This window comes from Dermacentor variabilis, chromosome 7, assembly GCF_050947875.1.
Source record: "Dermacentor variabilis isolate Ectoservices chromosome 7, ASM5094787v1, whole genome shotgun sequence".
NCBI lineage: Eukaryota > Metazoa > Arthropoda > Arachnida > Ixodida > Ixodidae > Dermacentor > Dermacentor variabilis.
The window spans coordinates 10,511,256-10,534,927 of NC_134574.1; the positions used below are offsets into that span (position 1 = coordinate 10,511,256).

Here is a 23,672-nt window from a genome sequence, read left to right on the forward strand (position 1 = left end):
ACAGTACAGTCTATTCTTAATTATGGGAACACCAAATTAGTACGCCAGCATTGATTACAGCTCAGTTCTAGTATTCTAGTATATGAAGGTCTGGAAAATGTTTTTATTTTATCGATAGGAGTTCTATATAATCAAGTGCTTTTTTTTCCTCTGAAACTAATCAGTTTGTGACATTCTGTACTGAATAACAACAAGGTTCTCAGCTTAATAACGGGCCTGTGTTTTGCGACAATATTTTATTTATTGCTTGGACAGTTTTGCTTTCCTGTTTTTCTCCAAAATACAGAAGGGCTATCCAAACTTTACAGCCGGTGGGTTATCCTAAGGCCAATCTGCGCGAGGGACAGAAGGACCCCACATGATGCGATTTGATCACCGCTCCGCGCAGAACTGGTGCCGACGGCAAAGAGCCGGCACTATCCATGTGTCAGGTTCGGCGTGATTTGCCACCTGTCAAAGATTCTAAAATCTGTAGGGTCATGACAAGAACGTGCAACCCACACCTCCCCTTCCTCCTCTCCCCTTGGTCGTCCGCCGTCTATGCCACTGCATGCAACCAGGTCACGGCACTTTCCCATCAGCCACGTGAACGAAATTTAAAGCTAGTTTTGTGGCAGGTTTGCTCAAATCTAAAAGAAGAAAGGGAGAAAGAACAAATGATGCGCGTCTATGAATGGCGTCAGTAACGAGAGACCACCGTCCTGTGTGTCACAAAGATGGAAACTTTGTCATCTTCTCGTGTGCCCTTACTTTCATTTGCGAAGCGGGTTGTTGGCTTTCCGAGTGTTGTGTGACTGCTGCAAATATGCGTAAGTCGATTCAGCATTATACCGTAACTCTGGTTGCCAATGCCCGACGAAGCAGTCCCGAGGCAGTGTGGTGGCAACAAAAATTTGCTGCTGGCTGACATGCTAACAGGCCACAAGCCATCGTGGATTGCCTGATGCTAATATGTTCGTAGGGTGGCTCATCAGTGACTGACAGCTGCTGAAGCAACACGAAGTTCATCACCGGATTATACAACACTCTGCATGCCTGTCAACGGAGACAATGATAGCAAATGTCTATGATGGCATGACAAGCATGGTATAATTGCGATTGAATGACAGTATGATTACAATACAATGACGAAGAAAGATTGACATCTATGGAACGGCAAAGGCAGTATGACGATGGCATGACAATAATTGGATGTTACTGAAGTGATAACAATGATAAAATGACAATGTGACGACGATGGTGTAATGACGACTGTGTGAAGATGATAGCGTGATGATGACAGCATGATGAGAGTCAGATCACAAAGCGGAAATGATGACGATGCAATGACCACTACGGCATCATGGCTCCAAACACATACCGAATGGCCAAAGCTATTAGACAACTTGGACCACTGGGTCGGTGTAGAGGCGTGATGACAACAGCATGATGAGAGTCTGATGATGAAACTCGAACAACAACGATTGAATGACCATGACGACATCACTGTGACAGTGTGACAAAGAACGCATGACGACTGTATGATGACGATGGCATGACGACGATGATACAACAAGCATCGGATAACAAAGCTGAAACGACAGCGATGCAACAACCATGACGACGTCACGACCATGAGCACATAGCCAGTGGCCCAAACTATTAGATAACTTGGACCACTAGTTTGAGGTAGAAGGTGTGACGACGACGGCATGATGAGAGTAAGATATCACGAAGCTGGAATGATGACAATTCAATGTCCATGGTGGAGTCATGACCAGGAACACATAACAAGTGGTCCAAGAAGGTAGTCAATTTGGGCCACTCGGTCGACTAGATAGGTAGATAGATAGAAAGGCTCAAATTGGCTGAAGTAGGGAATGAATGCTATTTGCATTAAATAAAAAGTCAAGGTTCTTTGTGTCAAAGGGTGTCAAACTAACATACGCTTAAAATTCACGCCTACAATCGAAAGGCTGTTTTATATGTGCTGCCATGGCCATGAATTGCACCGGCTCGAGCTACCAAGGCCAGATGTCATACGTTGACATATGAGCGTGGACGCTGCAATTGGTAAAGCACTGCATGCAGCATAATGTGGCTCACACTTGCGGCAAGTTATATTTTCATTTGAAGAAAACATTTCGATGAAATAAAAGTTCCTATGCTTTATGCACACTTTTGGCTCCATATGTGGTTATAAATAAAAAAAATTGAGCCTTTTACTTTTCTCATTCGGGACTCGCAACATTTGTGTATGTGTGTGCGCACATGTCACACGCACAAGCAGTGATCTATGTTTTTCATCATTTATGCATAAAACTGAAGTTTGTTTCCCCTCATCTTTTATTCAAGAAAAATGAATAGATGGGTCACTGATGGCCGCTGCATGGAGCAAGTTGCGTTTTGTTTGGTATTAGTATGTCTAATAACGAGCTACGGAAAGAAGAATGATAGGTGTAACCTTAAGGGATAAGAAAAGAGCAGATTGGGTGAGGGAACAAACGCGACTTGATGACATCTTAGTTGAAATCAAGAAAAAGAAATGGGCATGAGCAAGACATGTAATGAGGAGGGAACATAACCGATGGTCATTAAGGGTTACGGACTGGATTCCAAGGGAAGGGAAGCGTAGTAGGGGACGGCAGAAAGTTAGTTGGGCGGATGAGATTAAGAAGCTTGCAGGGACAACATGGCCACAATTAGTACATGACCAGGGTAGTTGGAGAAGTATGGGAGAGGCCTTTGTCCTGCAGTGGGTGTAACCAAGCTGATGATGATGATGGTGAATAGCATTATTAGTCAAGAATAATTGACTAAAGCTTTTAGTGAACTTCACAAAGTCAAAATTTTGTGCATTTTTATACCAATTGTTCAGTTTCTACTGCAGTAAGCTCTCTTGTAAAAGCAAATATGGGAGAAAATGTGCCACACTTGTTAGTACAGTAAAATCTCATCACTACGAACACCACATTAATGAACTTTCCAGTCTACGAATTTTCTTTAAATCCTCACCAGAATGTCTATATTTTCAATGTAAAAAACTTTCCGTACTACGAATTTCAGATTACCGAATATTTCAGAATAATGTACATAATTTAATCCCATAATCACCAAGATGCTTCATTATTACGAAGTTCCGTTGAAGTTTTGGTGCCGAATACCTGAGGCTTCCACCTATCATCATCATCCGCAGCAGCAGCAGCCATGCGCTAGGGAACCCGTTTCAACGGGTAGAGCCTCAGCAGCATCAGGGTGAGCGTCGCGTAGGGTCATGTTCGGACTCTCCTACTACGTTGCAGGCCTACGTCACCAGGCCTCGAACACTCTCAAGTTCAACAAATGGCCACAGAGGGCGAAAATATCGACCGTGCGGTGCTGCTAAAAAAACGGGCATAGTACACCAATTAAAAAGGTTCCCCCGTGAGTGCATTATCTCCCACTAGAGGCGCTGTAGTAAGCGCAATTTTAACCTACAAACTTTCTTCAACAATAAACGAAGCGTTTTTATTACATGACAAAGAGTACAAAATTATCATTCCTAATATTAAATTTTACTTTTTAGTACTTTGTTTATTTTTTCTATTATGAATACAAGATAGCGTTCAGCATTATCGACCTCCCACAAGACCTCTGGCCTGGATCAAAAAGTTTTGGCGGTATGTTTGCGTGCACGGCAGGTACCGACCGATTCATTGGTTCATACATCGGTTGCTTATTTTGTGCTGAAACCAGTTTATTTGGTTTCGATACATCACATTACTTAACTTGGGGTGTAAGCCAGAAAGCTAGGTTTCAGTCGTGAGCCATGTGGAACATGTCTGCATGGAAATGGTAGCTGGATCCTGCTGCGATTGGGGACGGCGATACCGGTGAGTCGTTTAACATCGCTGCTTCAATCGCTATGTAATATGTTCCTCTTGTTAACCGAAAGGCGGAGGCAAATTAATCAACTAGATGCTGTATTACATATGGGCCATCAGGACGCTCCTTTGCTGTTTCCGAAATAAACTTCCAGTTGCAAGGCCATCATTATACACACATTCACGAGAGAAAAAGCGATATCGGAACGCGTGTTACATTGTTCATCTCGTTGTAGCTGTAGCCATGGGTAGCCTTATCATTATATTTTTCTCGAGTCTGCCGGCAACTTCTTTCGTCCTCAGCAGTGAATAACTCTTTGATAAATTGAAGCTGAAGTACTGAATTGAATGTATTAAACAGCTGCACGCATGATAATTCAACTATATTTCGTACCTGTTGGTTCTAAATGTTCTTGTTGTTCAGTTTGGTTTGCCTGAGGACATAAATCTTTGCAGTAGTGAAGAGGTGCATCACGTTCATGTAGAAAGAGAATGCATCATTTCAAATAGCTTCATGTCTTTCATGCATTTGCTTGTGGACCCAGCAGTGTAATCTCTTCTAGTGTATAAATGAGCGCACAAATTGTGACAAGCAGTGATGCCCCGTCGAGCATATTCTTCGTTGGCCCACCAGGCTCAGTTGCCAGTCATGCTCAGTAGGCAACATTGGGCACTGTACCCAATAAACACCGACATGCATAGCTGCTCGGCGGTCAGTCATCGATCATCACCACCACACTGCGGAGTGTCTAACGGAGGGTGCTTCGAGCCCTCCCTTGTTCACGAACCTGGGCAGATCGTGACACTGGCTAAGAGGATGGTGACCAGTACCCACGGATTGTCCCACGCCGCCGCGAACGGCAAAACACCGCCCCTCGTTGCTGCCGCCATGGCGCTGTACGGAAGGCTTGAGCTGTTCGACGGAGATGGGTCCGCCTGGACAATTAATGAGAAACAAGTCCATGTGTTCTTCCGGGCAAACGACACACCCGATGCCAAACAACGGGACATTTTCTTGGCCAGCTGCGGGACCAGGGTCTTCAGTCTCCTGCTCGAACTTCTCAAGCCAGCCACACCGCATGTTAAGACGCTGGGTGAGCTGCTCGCCATACTGCGCTCGCATTTCAACCCAGCACTGTCCACACTAATGGTGCGTTTCCTCTTCAACAACCAGAGCCGCCGGCAAGGAGAGACCTTCGGGCAGTTCATTGCTGTGCTACGAGGGTTAGTGAGTGCCTGCGTTTTCGGGGACCAGCTGGACTCGCTGCTCTGGGACAGTTTCGTATGCGGCATTAACAACACCGTCATGCAGACGCGACTCCTGGAGCTTCCCGACCCCTTGCTGGAAGACGCCATGAAGGCAGCGCGGGCAATCGAAGCTGCCGCCAAGGATGCCAGCAAGATTGCCCGTGCGACTGGTTCACCCTCGGCGGAAGCGGCGGTCAACAAGTTGGCGACAAAGGGCAGCATGTACGGTCGCTGTGGTGGTGCCCACTCCCCCTCACAGTGCCAGTTCTCTCAAGCACAATGTTTCACGAGCGGGAAAGTTGGGCACCTGGCACGGGTATGCCGGAGGGGGAGGACGAACAATGCACAGCAGCAGCAGCCTGGTTCAAGCCCAGGTACCACACAAGCCTGCGGCCAGGGTAGCCGTCGCAAGGGTACGCGCTGGGGGCGTGCGGCAGCTGGCTTAAGTTCTTCCACGGCCAGTCTCCATGTCGTGGCCGAGGATCCGCCAATTTTCGACATAAGGCATACAGGCCTTGTACCGTCATCAGTGCCACCGTACATGCTGACCGTCGAAATATACGGGCCCCCCATTTCCATGGAGCTGGACACAGGGGCCAGCGTGTCGGTCATGACCGGGAAACTGTTCAAGCGTACTTTCCCCGACGTGTATGTCGAGGCTTCGGGCGTCATGCTGTGCAGTTACTCCGGGCAGCTCCTCCAGGTCCAGGGTCAGGCCAAGGTCAGCGTTCGCTTTGGCGACAGGGAGGCAATCCTTCCCCTCTACTTAACCAATGGGTCGTCGCCGACACTGCTGGGCTGAAACTGGATTCATGCAATGGGTGTTCATCTGCCAAAGTACCAAGAAACCAGCCTGCAGGTGGTGAAAGACGTTCCCAGCGTCCAGCCCGAGTTCAATTCCCTGTTCCAGCCGGGGGTGGGCACATTCGCCGGCACGACGGCTGGCATCTATGTACCTGAGGGAGCCCGGAAATGCTTTTTCAAGCCTCGCCCACTGCTGTTCGCCCTGAAGGACGGGGTCACCCAGGAGCTGCAACGGTTACAGCGAGAGGGCATCCTGGTGCCTGTCAAGACATCTGAATGGGCCGCTCCCATCGTACCAGTCCTCAAGCGAGAAGGCAGTGTGAGGATATGTGGGGATATCAAGGTTACCATCAACCCCTTCACTACCGTCGAGAAGTACCCGCTTCCCCGGATTGAAAATCTGTGGTCAGCGTTGTCCAGTGAACAGAAGTTCACCAAGCTCGACCTCAGAGATGCTTTACCAGTAGCTGGTGCTCCAGATGACAAAGATAGACATAGATGGATAGACAAAGATGACATGCTGCAGAGCAATCCTACAGCCAGCTGGACAAGGAAGGCTTTGCCTTCATGTTCGGTGTCGAACGCTTCCACCAGTACCTGCGCGGCCGGAAGTTCGAGGTGGTCACGGACCACAAGCCGCTGTTGGGCTGCTGGGGACTGACTAGGCAGTTCTTGTGCAGGCGTCACCTCAAGTGGTACGCTGGGCCTTGAGGCTGGCAGCTTACAGTTACCAGCTGGTTTACCGTCCAAGAAAGGACCTGGGACCTGCCGATGCCTTGAGTCGCCTGCCCCTGCCTGAGGTGCCTGATGCGGCTCCAAACCTACTGAAGTGTTCATGTTGGAGCACGCGTACCCGGAGGTGCTCTCCCGATCTGCAGTATCGCAAGTGACCAGCCAGGACCCAATGCTGTCTCAGGTCATCAAGGCGGTGTGCCATGGGGAGGAATTGGTTCAGCAGGCCTATAGCCACAAAGCCGCCGAGCTGGGCTTGCAGCAGGGCTGCCTACTGTGGGGTTCAATGGTGGTGATCCAACTAAGTCTCCGGTCCAGGGTCCTGCAGTTGCCGAACTGCACGCGGGTCATTCTTGCGTGGAAAAGACCAAGATGGTGGCCCAGTCCCATGTTTGGTGGCTTGGCCTGTACCAGGACATAGCTCACATAGTGCAGAGCTGCCAAATCTGCCAGAAGCATTAGCGGAAGGGCAGCGGATTGGGCGAGTTGGTGCTCCATGGTAATAATAAAATTCAAACAGTGCTAGACAACAGGACCAGAAAGAGGAGGAGACAAGCAGGGCGCTGAACTTAGATGACGCGAGGCCCGCATCAGCGGGCCTCGCGTCATGCGGAAATCACCCGCTGGCCGTTCCTACAGAGAACCTGGTCCCGCCATATGTAGATTTTGGGGACCTTTCAAGGGCCATTACCTCCTGGTGCTGGTGGACACTTTTTCGAAGTGGGTGGAGGTTCTACCTGTCACATCAGCAGGCACGCCCATTGCGGCGCTACGACAGGTCTTCGCCACCTAGGGGTTGCCGGACGTCATAGTGTCTGACAATGGTCCTGCTTTCGCCAGCAGAGAGCACATGGTCTGGCTGATGAAGAATGGAATTCGCTGAATGATGGTTCCGCCGTACCTCCCTGCTTCAAATGGTGCACCCGAGCGTGTGGTGCAAACCATCAAGGGCAAGCCCAAGAAGAGCCAGACTGCGGATTTCCAAACGCAGATTGCCCAGATACTGTTCCACTACCGGACCACACCCCACAATGTCACTCGCCGTGCCCATTGTGAGCTCCTGCTGGGTCGGATGGTCAAGACACCCTTGGACGTCTTGCATCCGGGCCTCTGATCCACAGTGCTCCTGAAGCAGCTGAAGCAGAAGCTGGCTGCTGACCAAGGGTGTCGTCCCGGGCCTTTGCCGGAGTCGTCAGAACAGAGTACCTGGCTTGGGTGACGAAGAACGGAATCCGCCGGATTATGGTTCTGCCGTACCACTCTTCTTACAGTGGTGCAGCCGAGCGGGTGGTGTAAACCATCAAGGGCAAGCTCAAGAAGAGCCAGACTGGGAATTTCCAGAAGCAGATTGCCCGGATACTGTTCCAGTACTAGACCACGCCCCACAATGTCACTGGCCATGCCCTACACCCTTGGACGTCTTGCATCCGGACCTCCGATCCACAGTGCTCCTGAAGCAGCTGAAGCAGAAGCTGGCTGCCGACCAAGGGTGCCGTCCCAGGCCTTTGCTGGAGTCAGGCGCTCCAGTTTTTGCCTGAAACTTCTGTCCTGGCTCACCCTGGTCCACCGGACAGGGGGTGTCTTCTGCGAGCGCCTCATCGCTCCTCGTCCGCATGCCAGACGGGGCCACGTGGCACAGACACGCCGACCATGTTAGGCCTCGCCTCGGGACCTGGCTAGTACCCTGGACTGCCACTTCCGATTTTCAGCCTTCAGGAGGACTAGTAGCAGCACCAGTCGCTTCCAGCGGAGGTGGCAGCTTGGAGGTGGCAAGCGTTGCCAGCGGTGCAGTGCCTGTTGCGCTGGTGTCGAGCGCATCACCACTCACAAGGTCGACCACTACGGACCCTCCGGATGGAGCGAGGCTGTCTTAGGCAGCACCTGGCATTGCCGCACCCGGCCTGTCAACACTGGTGCCCAGACGGAGTACTCGACGGCGGAGGCCACCGGACCGTTACTCGCCTGTGTAGCAGGCACCGTCGACCCGGCTGGAACGGAGGCAGAGCCTTGTACATTGAACGTAGAAGTTATTTTGTGGTCGACAAGCAAACGAGGGGTAAGGGGGCGTGACAAGCATGTGACGCCCACTCGGGCATAATCTTCGTTGGCTCCCTAGGCTCGTTGGCCTGCCATGCTTGGTAGGCAACATTGGGCACCGCACCCAATAAACACCGACGTGCACAGCTGCTCGGCGGTCAGTCATCGTTCATCACCACCATGCTGTGGAGCGTCTTTCTAATGGAGGGGGCCTCGAGCCATGCCTCGTTCACGAAGCCGGGCGGATCATGACACAAACGTTCTCATTTGTGATCTTAACGATACATAAGCTGTTGACATGCATTGTAATTAGGCAGACATAAATTTTATGGAGGGTCGCAATTTTTATTTACCTTGCTGCTTGAGCACCCTAGAACAAACAGTGTACATATGCATGTGTTCTGTAGTCACACACCATTAAATGTATATGTCACTCCTTTTGCATTTAATATTGCAATATCATGCCCCCATCTACACCAACAGAAAGGGGCTGAAGCCGAATTCCCATGGCTTTACACCACAAGCAAAAAAGCCATTCCAGAATTATTTGGGTGAGATATTAAGTTTACGGACAACTGTGTCGAGTGAAAAGAGCCTCCGCCATCATTTCACCAGCACAGATATAGGCCGAGTCATCCAGGCACCTTAACAACAAAAAATTGTGTCTTCAGATGAACCTCTGAACAAGCACAGACAACGCTGGCCAAAAGAGTTCCATCAGCTTGTCCTTCCTTAACGAGCTTCCTGGCCTTGCCAAATTCCATTTGTGCCAAGTATAACTTTTTTTCAATGAATGCAAGCTTTTTCATTCTACATTTTTGTTAGAGATCATTCCTCTTCCTCATCCAAAATTAAAGGTCAACCGATTCTTTGCTCATACTTAATACCAGTCACTGCCTAGTAGCATAACGTATCTGTAGCAGTATCTCCTAGTGTATGTTGCCCTGTGCAGTTCCTCTCCTGAAATAGCTCATGTGGTATTGGCATGTTTCTTGAATTGACCTTTGCACCATGTGCTATGTAGCATTTAACTTTTCTTAATGTTTTTGGCTTTCAGTGCTTGCAAAGTAGAGTGGCTTCTTTCTTGAATGTAAACTTTCTCATTCCCATGTTTAATTCCTAGTCTCGTTCAGGATTGCTATACTTGCTCTTTAGCCTGTGTTTTTGCGCAAACTACACTGAAGTAATTGATTGCAGAATCTGGTTTCACTACTGTGCTACTTGGTACTCGTCCCCATGTTACGTTTCTCGTATGTGGGAGCCTAGTCAGTTGCATTAGGAAACAGTCTCTCGAGGCAAGCACCTGCTCCTGCAGTCTGCACAGCGACAGACTACGAATTTAGACGCACCGTCATTGGTTCTCCCCATTCCGTCCTTTCCTGCTGCAGCCGTGTGAAAATTTTGCTTGTGGCCTTCCTCGACCATGGTGTGGTATCAACGGAGATTAGCACACGTGATTACAGGAACCAAAGTGTATGAGGTTGATATCTACGTGGGTGAAAAGGCCTGCAGAAGTGGCTGCAAAATGGTGATGCCCACAATACCGACCATGCCCATATTTAGAGAATGTGGGGCACCAAGTGTGAGTTACACATTGGCGGCACGTGAAAGAACAAAAAGAAACATGCAGGTTGGAAAGGAGGTAAGGGTAGAATGCTGGGTAGCCCATATCGCTGTGATGGAAGCGGCAGCAGATGCCTGCATCACTTGATTGCTTCGCAATGCAAGTTACAGTGACCGTCGATGCAAACAGGTGGGGCACTGTCCAATTTGCTTGCCCTGCTGATTGTCGCTCGTTACCAGACTGCCACGTGCGACAACGAAAGTGAGCAGTTTACAAGCTCGCGTTAATGGTTTTAGCGCATATTGACATGCAAATTTTATTTGTGCTCTTGTACGAGAAAGTGTACTGCTTTTCTTCTGCCAATAAGGTTGCATGTCCTGTTCACTCACTTATGACTTGTTTGTATGGGTATCACTAGATGCTCTTCAGTGTCCTGGCAATTAAAATGTGGCAGCTCAGGCATGCCACAAAGCCAGCAAAGTGAGCACAGCGCGTACCCCACATACGCCACCGCTAAAAAGCGGCCATATTGGCTATTGCACTAAAAAAATTGCATTTCCGCTTCCTGTTTAAGTAGCACCATCTGTCGGGCCCCCCGGTAAGTTCCACTCGCTGCTGCTTCTTATTTTCGTATCACTGTGGAAGGTGCAGTTTCCCTTCTCTAAAGTTGGTTCTTTATTCTATGGCGTCACCATGTTGATAGCGATCAGCAGGAGCTGTGAAGTTATCGGTGCTGTGATTGAGTTCTCCTGGTCCCCGCATAGAAAAAAGTGACGCCAGTTTTCGCTAAAAAAAGGGCACATTTTGATGCAGCTGAATGCTGGAAGAAAGCAAGTTGACCTGTGCAAGGAGCGTGATATTCCCTCGTCAACAATGGCAACGAAGCTCAAGGATCGGGAAAAGATCATGAAATTGCATCGAGAGTCACAGCTGGCTCCCTCAAGAAAACGCTTGCGGCTTGGCAACTACCAGAACGTCGACAACGCCATCCTCACGTGGTTTAAGGATGTCAGACGAAACCATGCGCCCTTGTCAGGCCCGATTATTCAAGAGAAGGCGCTACAGTTCACGGCCGCCTTGGACATCACCAGTTTCGATGCAAGTGCCGGATGGCTTTACCACTTCCGGCAAAGGAATGGCGTTGTGTGGCAGGTTGCTTGTGGCAAAGAAAAGGCAGCAGATGCCAAGAGTGCAGTTGCCTGGCGGAACAAGCGCTTTCAAGAGATCATCAAGTCTTTCTCTCCAGACGACGTTTTCAACGGCGATGAAACGGCGTTCTTTTATCAGTTGTTGCCTGATAAAATAACGAACTTCAAAGGTGACAGGTGCAAGGGTGGAAGGAAATTGCGTCTCCTCATATCGGTTAATTTTGTTCTGCTGCAACTCCACGGGCACGGAAAACTCAAGCTGCTAGTTGGCAAGTCTGCTAAGCCGCGCTGGTTGAAAAACATTGTCTCATTGCCTTGCGACTACCGAGTCGAGAAAAGAATGTGGATACCACGAGAATTGTTCACTCAGTGGCTGCTGCAGCTGGACAACACAATGAAGAAGAAAGACAGAAAAGTTCTCCTCATCGTTGACGATTGTTCGGCGCATATCATGAACATGCGATTGAGCAACGTGCAATTTGTACTTCTTTGCCTCAAGCTTTGGACCAGGACATCATCAGATGTGTGAAGGCTGAATTTTGAAAGTGTCTTGTGCAGCACCTCCTGATCAATATTCGACTGAAACTGCCCACACCAGTAAACATCCGTCAAGCTGCAGAAATGCTTACAGGGTCGTGGTGGAACATGAAGGCAAGTATGATCAGCAACTGCTGGCGAAAGTAAAGGCTTCACCTACGCTACAAGACTGCGAGGACACAGAGGAGCTCAACCCAGAACTGTTGAATGAGCTCACCGAGAAGCTTCCTGTCGACTCTGCAGTGACCTTCGATGATTATAGCGACAGTGCGGCGGCTACATCTGCGGCGCTCATCAAAGAAGACATCGTGAATAAAGTGCGTGAGTAAGAAGATTGCAGTAGTGACGAAGACAATGCTGACACTGGATCAACACATGAAGAGGAAGAGACTGTTTCGAGCTCGGATGTCTTAGTTTTTCTAGAAAAGACTCGATCATTCCTCGGGCGCTGTGAAGATGTCCCCGATGACGTTCGGAGGAAGGTTGGGGATGTGGAGGCGTTCGTCCTGCAGCACTTACTGTCTACTCGCCAGAAGAAGACTACAGACTTCTTCAAGCAATAAATTGTAGTTAAACTATGCCCAGCGTTCTCGTTTATTATTTACGTACGAACACGCGCATCTGCTGCAAAGGTATCTAATTTTATTAATTTATTTATTTATGAATACTGCAGGCCTTAAAGGCCATGGCAGGACATACAAAGGCCATGGCAAGGTACATACAAAAAAAGAAAAACACAATAGATTGACGAAGGAGTAAAAAAAAGCTCCGGAAAAAATGTAATAGAAAGTACAAATGCATGAGTAAAGCACCTAAATAATGCACAGAGAGTGGCAGATACAAATTGAAACACTGTTTCACAAGCACAATTTCAAAGAACTGGAAATGTAATAGAAAAAAAAGAGGAGTGCATAATTCAAAATTACTACAACACGTAAGTCAATAAATATTGCACAACGATACAAAGTGAAACGAGATTTCGTGACAACAAGCAGTAATATTAGATAGCAACAGACGCTATTGAGTCAGTGCTGAGAAGCTTGTTATAAGGTAGGCTTTTCCATTGCGTTACTCTTCGAGGGAAAAAGGAAGACATAAAGACGGTTCTACCATTATAAGGCGTTAATTAGGCAGCGTGGCGATATCTTGTTCGGCGGGCAGTAAGGGGTGTTATGTAAGGTTCGGGAGAAAGAGATAATTTATTGTTACTCAGTAAGAAGAGAAATTTAAGCCTGTGAATTTTTCTTCTTAGTTGCAAAGACTTAATATTGTGTTCAGCCATTAACTGACTTGGGGAATCACTTGAGCGATATTTAGAGAAGCTGAACCTTACTGCTTTACATTGTATAATTTCTAGTGCATCGATGTTAGATTTAGTACAGGGATCCCATACAATAGCTGCATACTCGAGTTTAGGACGGACAAGAGAGGTGTAGGCGGTAAGACAGGTTTCAGAAGGAGTGTGCTTTAATTTATGCCTGAGGTAGCAAAGCTTCTTAAAGGCTGAGTCGCAAAGATGGGAGATGTGCGAGTTCCAACACAGGTTACTGGCTACTGTAACACCGAGGTACTTATATTCATTCACCTCCCTAAGTGGCTTGGATGCTAGGCTATAGGTAAACGACAATTTATTAATTTTTCTAGTGATCTTCATAAATACTGTTTTATCAATGTTAAGCTGCATATCCCAGTGCGCACAGCAAGCTAGTATGTTTTGAAGGTTAGAGTTTAGAATAACTTGATCTTGTTGGCAAGTGATATCATTAAAGAGAAGACAATCATCAGCAAATAATTTTTTTTGTACGGGTTGAGTAACAGTGTCTACAATGTCATTAATATTGACACAAAAATGTGGTGCTCCCGCACCGCAGAACGGCGCGCGCTAAGGTTGGCGCCATGAAAGACAATGAAGTGTGTAAGCTGCACGCTCTTCTTCTGGCCCGCCATTTAAAAGAGAAACATCTCTTTTGTAACACTCCATCTCCAACCTACGTTACATTTTTCTGGTGGAGGTGCGGGGTGCATGCTACCACTCCCAGATCGAACACCGTCTACAAGCCCAGTATGAAGTCCGGTCGAGCTGACTCCTGTGCACGTACGGACAAGCCGCCGACTTCAAGGACTGCCACCTGAGCACGACTCGCTACCCAACCAAGTAAGACGGATGAGTACGTCGGTTCTATCATCTTCCTCGACCGCGCCGACCGAGCTCATCCTCAACCAGCCGCGAATCCCCACGTCCTTCCATGGGGACACCTTCAAGGATGTAGAGGACTGGCTCGATCACTTTGAGCGTGTCGCAGAATACAACGGCTGGACTCCAGAGCGCAAGCTACGCAACGGCTACTTTGCCCTCGAGGACTATGCGCGGACATGGTTCGGGAACCGTGAGGCAGCCCTATCGACATGGGACGAATTCCGACGGCAGCTAATCGGCACATACCCCAGCCTCGATTGCTAGGAGCGAGCTGAATCTGCAATTCAGTCGAGAGTACAGCGGTCAAACGAAAGCGTCGCAATGTTTGTTGAAGATATGTGCCGACTTTTCCGACGCGCGGATCCCTCCATGCCGGAAGAAAAGAAGCTCAGGAACTTAATGCGCAGTGTCAAGCAAGAGTTACTCGGTGGCCTAATACGCAATCCACCAAACACCGTTGCAGAGTTTCTTGCAAAAACCATATCTATGAAAAAGGCACTGCAGCAGCGAACACGGCAGTACAACCGCGACGTGTCAACCCTATCGCGTGACCCTCTCGCTATGCCCTTGGACAATACCAACGCCTTGTGGGAGCTCATTAGGCTTGTTGTTCGAGAAGAGTTCCAAAAGCTTCAGGTGGTTCCAGCATCGGTATAGCGACTCGCTCTGGCTGAGGTCGTCCAGGAAGAAATCAGGCAGGCAGTACAAATCCCGGAGCGCAGCGACAAACCACAGTACGAAGTACGGCAGCCACAGCCTCGTATGTCGTATGCGGAAGCTGCGCAAAGTTCGTTGTCTCCGACTTTTCACGATGTGCACGACGTCCCAGACTATCATGGTGTGCGCGCCGTTGAACAAGCAACTGGCCACTTCAGGCCCCGCCGCATCATTCATTGCTGAAACACGATCACCCCGCAAGAGCGATGTATGGCGCACCACAGGCCGGAGGCCCTTGTGCTTTCATTGTGGTGAAGCTGATTACTTCTGCAGGGCGTGTCCTTACCGCCGAGCTGGGCTCCGTGGATTTTCAGTGAATGCACCGTGCCCGCGCAATGGTGAACGCCCCCTGGAGATTGAAGCATACCTCGCGGACGCCAGGACCTCGTTTGCCCCCCGATTCCGTGAACCCCGGTCACCGTCACCCGCCCGAAACAGGTCTAACCAGCCTCCTCTTTACGTCGAGAGCAACGAGGCATCGCTCACCCAGCCCTGCCTCCCAGGAAAACTGAGTCCAGCGACCTGCGGAGGTGAGGTCGCTGACGTTGCGAACGCTGAAGAGCCTCCACTACGACGACCACGATATGATGTAATTGAGACGCAGAGAAAGCAGTGTAATTCCGTGTCAGTATCCTGCGACGTACCAGTTACCATAGATCACCACGAAGTCACAGCGTTAATCGACACGGGTGCGGACACGTCTGTTATGAGCCATAATCTCGCGCGTATACTGAATAAAGTTTCAACGCAATGAACCGGAACTCAGATTCGTACTGCAGGAGGGCATCTCATAACTCCAATGGGCCGGTGCACGGCGCGAGTCAACATTCGGGGCTTCATGTACATCGGCGACTTCGTCATTCTTCCTGAATGTTCAAAGGACCTTATACTCGGCATGGATTTGCTTCAGGCGAACGGTGCCATCATCGACCTGCAAGTCTAGAGTCAGCTTCGCTACTACGCAAGCTATGGTGAACAGTAATGACAATGACCATGACGTCGCGCTTCGCGTAGCTGACGATCACGTCACGTTGCCACCCAAGAGCAGCGTGCTTACCCTTGTCCGATGCAACATGGAGCACGACGACGAAGGAATTGCTGAGGCGAACGTGGCCCTGCTTCTTGAGTGCCACATTTGTATAGCCAGAGGACTTCTTCAGGTGCGAAACAAATGTTTAGTTGTTTTGCTAACGGACTTTAGCAACGAATATCGTCATGTACCGCGAGGAATGACAATCGCATTCCTTCGCGAAATCACTGATGTAAGTGACATTGCTACATTTGAAACTGCATCGTGTCAGCATACTGGGTTACCCAGCCTAAAAGAACGGATTCACGTTAACACCGCTCTGCCAGACCACCAGAAAGATCGTCTACTGAGTCTCGTGAATAAATTTGCGGACTGTTTTTCAACGTCATCCAAAGTGCGGCGCACGTCCATCACAAAGCACCACATCATTACGGACGAGTCTGCACATCCTGTCCGTCAGCATCCCTACGGAGTGTCTCCAGTGGAAAGGGAAGCAATCAAGCATCAGGTGAAAGAGATGCTCCACGACGACGTGATCCAGCCGTCCACCAGCCCGTGGGCCTCCCCTGTAGTGTTAGTCAGAAAGAAAGACAACACGCTACGCTTCTGTGTAGATTACAGAAAGTTGAACCGTGTCACCAAGCGCGATGTTTATCCCTTGCCATGCATCGACGACGCACTGGATCGTCTACAACATACTAAGTTTTTTCATCGTTGGATCTTAAATCAGGGTATTGGCAAATCGAAATTGATGAACAGGATCGTGAAAAAACAGCGTCTGCGACACCTGACGGGCTCTATGAGTTCAATGTTTTCCCTTCGGTCTCTGTTCCACACCTGCCACCTTTCAGCGGATGATGGATACTGTGCTTGCTGAACTCAAATGGCAAACCTGCTTCGTATACTTGGACGACGTCGTCGTGTTCTCGAGCATGTTTGACGAACATCTCGCACGACTCGAGAGTGTCCTCGCTGCGATCCATACTGCAGGCTTCACCATCAAGCCTGAAAAATGCTACTTCGGATTCCAAGAGCTCAAATTTCTTGGCCATGTCGTTGGTCCTGAAGGCGTCCGACCAAACCCCGACAAGTTAGCTGCCGTAGCTGAGTTTTCACCGCCCACAGACAAGAAGACTGTCCAACGCTTCCTTGGTTTGTGCGCATATTATAGGCGCTTCGTCGACGGATTCTCGAGAATTGCTGACCCTCTGACACAGCTCACATGCGACGATATGCCTTTCATTTGGGCGGACGAGCAGCAGCAGTCGTTCAATGAATTGCATAAGCGTTTGCAAGAGGCCCCAATACTTGCTCATTTTGACGAAGATGCTGACATTGAAATTCATACTGACGCCAGCAATGCGGGTCTCGGCGCAGTTCTTGTGCAGTGGCAAGCTGGTGCGGAACGCACCATTGCTTATGCAAGCCGCAGTCTCACCAAGGCTGAGAAAAACTACTCAACCACTGAAAAAGAATGCTTAGTGGTTGTGTGGGCCATTAGTAAATTCCAACCCTACTTGTACGGTAGACCCTTTAAGGCAGTCAGTGACCACCACGCGCTGTGCTGGCTTGCCAACCTCAAGGATCCTTCAGGCAGACTAGCACGTTGGAGCCTGCGCCTACAAGAGTTCGACATCACAGTTGTCTACCGATCTGGAAGGAAGCACAGTGACGATGACTGTTTGTCACGCGCACGACTCCCAATGACATCATCGAACCCTGACCTTGACTTGCCATTTTTTGGCGTTACGCCATAAAAATGGCTGAGCACCAGCACGCTGACCCTGAGCTGCTGCCGCTGATCGAGCACTTTCAAGGAGTTAAAGGTGTTTTACCCCGCTCGCTCGTGCACGGCTTATTATCATACTACATGCACAACAACGTCCTTTACAGGAAAAACTGCGGAAGCGGTCCCAATACGTACCTCCTTGTCGTGCCGTCGGCGCTGCGCCAAGACATTTTGCAAGCGTGCCATGATGAGCCATGTACGGGACACCTGGGATTCGCTAAGACATTAGCAAGGATATGACAGAAGTATTACTGGCCTCGGCTTTATCCTTCTGTACAACGGTGCGTGAAGACCTGCCGCGATTGTCAGCGCTGCAAGAAACCACCAGTCAAACCGGCCGGCTTTCTCCATCTTGTACACCCTCCTCAAGCACCGTTCCAACAGGAATGGATCTACTTGGGCCATTCCCACTGACCGCTTCACGCAACAGATGGATAGTCGTCGCTACCGACTACTTAACCCGGTACACTAAGGCCGAAGCTATCCCTCAAGGAAACTCGTATGAAGTGGCCAAGTTCTTTGTATACCACATCGTCCTAGACATGGTGCACCGTCTGTTGTCATCACCGACCGCGGTACAGCAGTTACAGCAGAACTTATGCAGGACGTTCTCCAGTTGACGCATTGCTCTCACTGCAAGAGCACTGCGTATCACCCTTAAACCAATGAATTAACTGAACGTCTGAACAGAACGCTGGCTGATATGCTCTCCATGTATGTCGACGTAGAGCACAAGACGTGGGACGAGATTTTACCCTATGTGACTTTCGCGTATAACACTGCTGTACAGGAGACTACACAGTTTATGCCATTCTAACTTGTACACGGGCGCCACGTCACATCAACACTTGACGCCATGCTACCTCTGGCTGATAACAGCTCGACCAGCGAACACATGGAAGAGTTTGTACAAAGAGCCGAAGAGGCACGCCAGCTTGCTCGGCATCATATCCGGAGCCAACAGCATACAGACACCCTTTGATACAACCAGGGTCGACGTGACGTCCGTCCGTCGCCGTGCACTCTCGGAAAAGTTTATCCGCCGGTATTTTGGTCCCTACAAGGTTAAGCGCTGCCTCAGTGACGTGACCTACGAAGTCGTCCCCTGCAGTTCTGACCCCGGTTCGCTCCGTCGTCGTCCTCGTGCTGAAGTTGTTCATGTAGTGTGCATGAAACCATACTATGCGCGTACGTGAACGCTGAGATGCACCTGAGGAGCTCCACTTCTTATGTCGCTGAAAGAACTTTGTGACGTGACCGAGACAGTCGCTTTTCGCATGAGGGCAATTGAGACAAAGATGTGGGGCTCCCGCACCGCAGAACGGTGCACGCAAAGGTCGGCGCCATGAAAGACGATGAAGTGCGTAAGCTGCACGCTCTTCTTCTGGCCCACCATTAAAGAGAAACGTCTCTGTTGTAACACTCCGTCTCCAACCTACGTTACAATATATATGTTAAATAATAATGGTCCAAGAACACTACCCTGGGGAACACCAGAAGTGAGAGGAAGGGTGCTGGAAGAAAATTATCAACTGCTACGAATTGCGTACGGTTAGAGAGATAAGTGTTAATCCAATATACGAGATGTGAAGGAATGTTGAGATGTTCAAGTTTTTCTATTAGCTTTGCATGCGATACAAGATCAAATGCTTTCCTGAAATCCAAAAATATGATGTTAATTTGCCCTGATTTGTCAACAGTGCTAGCGAGACTGTGAATTACAGTGGTTAATTGGGTTACAGTGGAGAGGCCCTTTCGAAAACCAAGCTGCGTAGGAGATAGAATGGCTCTATCATCGAGAAATTTATTGATTTCAGAAGCAATAATGTGTTCTAAAAGTTTGCAACAAGATGAGGTTAGTGAAATGGGATGGTAGTTTGCCACTAGTGATGGATTGCCTGTTTTTAGTATCGGAACAATACGAGCAGAAAGCCATTCGTTAGTAAGCACCGCCGATGAAAGGGATGCACGAAAGATAATTACGAGAAAGCGAGATAGCATTTCAGCGTACCTGTGAAGAAACACATTTGGTAGGTTATCAGGCCCAGGAGATGATTTTGTTTTTATATTCAGAAGCATAGAAAAGACGCCAGATAAAGAAATAAAACTAAAATCATCATAGCATGCTACGCCATTCACACGAGGGGAAATGGGCGAGTTCGAAAAGACACTTTTAAAAGAAGCATTGAAGTGAACAGCAATATCTTGTTTAGCGACGACAGGATTGCGCTCATGCATAATATGGTGAACTGATTTACTTTTTTACTAAGATAACCCCAAAACTTGGAAGGAGCAGTTCTGATGAAGTTAAGAAGGGTTAACTGGTAATAGCGAAGTTTAGCAACACTTTTTTTAGCATCAATTTTCATTATATTGTGTTACATTACTGACATGAAAATATTGGTTTTTCAGTACTACAGTAATTCAAATTAGCAAATTAAATTCAGTGATCCCGCGAAGTTCGTTGTAACGAGATTCTAATGTACTAGTACTTTTCATTACACTACTTCTGTAAAAAAATTTGCAAACAAGTCAAAGCGTAAGGAGTAAAGAAACGTGAACCGGACATAGACATGAAAAGATCCATACGGACACACAGAGGCACTGTGCCCAGTTTGTGCTTCTTTAGTCGTACATGTGGCATACCAATGTGCCCAAACTGCAACTCGGATGAAGGCAAAGCAAATTCTTATGGCATTTATCACTTACTCCATTCCAATGTCTCTTTAACAAAGTGTGGTGTTATACTGCATACTTCAAAGCAGCAATAACACATGCAGACTTTGCATCTCTGTTCCGCATACATAAATTGCAGGGACTGCGCCTTTCACATTTGTGAGGCACATAATGGAAGACTACCATATTTACCCGAATGTAATGCAAGTTTTTTTTTACCAAGAATAGAAGTGAAAAGTTACCCCTCGAGTTAAATTCGAATACTAGGTATAAAAATGCTAAGAAAGGCACCAAACACTCATTATTAAGCTCACCTAATGTCACCTAATGTGCCGCATTTACGTGCGTGTCGATTGACCTGCTCCTTCAAAGTCGCACGCTCCAAATTCAGAGGTCAACCAATACACGAACCACGGCCAGGGTGAGTCGCGAATGTGGTGCAAACGCGAAAAAGGCAGAGCAAACGACACCAACGAGAGCATGCCAGCGACGAGTCACCTTGGAGGGAAAATGCATGCGTGAGTGTCGAACGATTGGCGCGCGAAATGGACGCGCCTTTTTCTCACCACTAGGTGATTATAGTGACGTATCAATCCGTTTGGGCCACTGGCGGTGCATCCTGGGCGCTTGTTTCCACAATAGTACCATGTGACCTACGCCACCGACTCCTCAGGCACATTGCCTGTTCATAGCCGCATTGTCTGTTCAGCGCTTTGACACGTTGGTCTATTCCTGCCTGCTTAATGTGCCTACATCCAAAATGGCGTGCTCTCGCACTCAGTATACCGCTGGTTTCAAACGCAATGCTATTCTACTCGCTGAAAAAGTCGGTAACTCAGTGGCCGTAAGAAGCCTGGACATCAACGAATCGTCGATAAGGGGGTGGAGGAAGCATCGCCAGGAGTTGTTCAATTGCAACAGTCATAGAAAAGGTTTCCGTGGGCCCAAGAAAGGCCGCTTCCTGGATTTGGAGCGTCGTTTTGCGGACTTCGTTGGTGAACAACGCTGCCGGCTTCTTGCTGTGAGCATTGAAATGCTTCAGTGTAAAGCATGTGAACTTGCATGAGATGTGGGTTTGGCGCCAAACTAATTCAAGGCATCGCGCAGCTGGATACAGAAGTGACAATGACAGCGACATCAGTGGCAAGGATGAAGGTTAGGCATAGTTTGCAGGTACTTCAATAGGGCTGCTCTCAAATTTTCCTATAGTTTGTTTCTTGCATTACATTCGTGGTCTATAGTTTCGGTTTCTTGCATTACATTCATGTAATCTTTGATCTTGCATGTTTGCAAAGTTGACCCTCGCATTACAATCGTGTTCTTTTTTTTCCCAGTTTCGCCCTCGCAAAGTCGACCCTTGCGTTACAATTGGGGTCACGTTACATTCGGGTAAATACGGTAAGGAACTGTTTTGCATCAGCATCATCATCAGCCTGGTTACGCCCACTGCAGGGTTGTTTTGCATAGGCTTACTATATTTGCTTGGTTTTCAAAAAATGGTTACTTTCCAGAATAGTTGCACAGAAGCTATGGAAAGCATAAGCATCATTTCTGAAGGCGTTTGACGGCATTTGAATTACTCGAGATCGTAAAGAAAAAAAATTCACTGAGTGATTTTACAAAGTTCAATGTTTTCTAGCAAAAGTAAGTTTTCCTGTCAATGTTACTAGGTGTGTTTAAGAGGTGATGTGGTGTCCTGTAGCAAGCGCTGCCTGCTCCTCAATGCCTGCTTGCGAGTCTTGTCACATGCAACCTCAAGGCAGAGAAACAAAATTGAACACGGCTTCTCTGGGAGAAAGGCACCAGGAGACGATAAACTCTGCTGACCTGTCCAACTCGTTCTTGTCCTTGTGCTTTTTGTTGAGGTTGCGCATCTCCTCTTTGGTCTGTGCTTCTAGTCGCTTCATCAGCTCACTCACCTCCCTGCAGAACACAATTGGCGTAACAGTTCACACAGCATAAATGCTTTCATTGAGGTCATGAGACACATCTGCATGCACAAACTGGGCATTGAAAGTTCGGAAAACAAAAACGGAGGAAGATTCACGGTGATGGGTTGCCTGCAGTCATTTGTTGCATTTGGCCATTCTACGTCAGCAGGACAGGCAGTGCAATTTTTTTTCTTTTGATTGATTGATTTGTGGGGTTTAATATCCCAATGCCATTCCGGCGCTATGAAAGAGTGGGACCACAGCGGAGGGCTCCAGATTAATTTTTACCACCTGGGGTTCCTTTAATGTGCACCTAAATGTAACAACAGAAGTGTTTCACCCCATCGAAATGCGGCCGTTCCAGCCAGGAATTGAATCCATAACCTTGTGTTCAGCAGCAGTGCCATAGCCTGTGAGCTACAGTGCCAGGTTTGTTCTTTTATGCGGTAGCATTAGGAGTGTCGAAGTGGAAAAAAGTAAGTGTGTGAGGTGCAGGAAGCCAGTCATGTGGTAGAGGTAGAGAAGGGATGGGAGAGCTTAGAAGAGCGTGTATGCGTGTATGTGCATACACAGTTAAGCCTCGTGCATATACAGTTAACAGCAAACCTGTGTGCATATCTACAGTTAAACCTCGATATCATCATCATCAGCAGCAGCAGCAGCAGCAGCAGGAGCAGCAGCCTGGTTATGCCCACTGCAGGGCAAAGGCCTCTCCCACACTTCTCCACCAACCCCGGTCATGTACTAATTGTGGCCATGTCGTCCCTGCAAACTTCTTAATCTCATCCGCCCACCTAACTTTCTGCCGCCCTCTGCTACGCTTCCCTTCCCTTGGAATCTAGTCCGTAACCCTTAATGACCATCGGTTATCTTCCCTCCTCATTACGTGTCCTGCCCATGCGCATTTCTTTTTCTTGATTCCAACTAAGATGTCATTAACTCGCGTTTGTTCCCTCACCCAATCTGCTCTTTTCTTATCCCTTAACGTTACACCCATCATTCTTCTTTCCATAGCTCGTTGCGTCGTCCTCAATTTAAGTTGAACCCTTTTCGTAAGCCTCCAGGTTTCTGCCCCGTACATGAGTACTGGTAAGACACAGCTATTATACACTTTTCTTTTGAGGGATAATGGCAACCTGCTGTTCATGATCTGAGAGTGCCTGCCAAACGCAGCCCAGCCCATTCTTATTCTTCTGATTATTTCCGTCTCATGATCCGGATCCACCGTCACTACCTGCCCCAAGTAGATGTATTCCTTTACCACTTCCAGTGCCTCGCTACCTATTGTAAATTGCTGTTCTCTTCTGAGACTGATAAACATTACTTTAGTTTTCTGCAGATTAATTTTTAGACCTACTCTTCTGCTTTGCCTCTCCAGGTCAGTGAGCATGCATTGCAATTGGTCCCCTGAGTTGCTAAG

The 23,672-nt window shown here is 48.3% G+C and overlaps 1 protein-coding gene across 4 annotated transcripts in view; it reads right to left on the reverse strand.

The window, feature by feature from the left end:
- Positions 1-23,672, reverse strand: part of Plc21C (Phospholipase C at 21C) — a 571,303-nt gene that overhangs the window by 34,212 nt on the left and 513,419 nt on the right. For all 4 annotated transcript variants that reach the window (XM_075698222.1, XM_075698223.1, XM_075698225.1 and 1 more), the window contains exon 22: positions 22,149-22,244. In XM_075698222.1, coding sequence (XP_075554337.1) covers positions 22,149-22,244 — 96 coding nt within the window. The remainder of the gene's footprint in view (positions 1-22,148; positions 22,245-23,672) is intronic.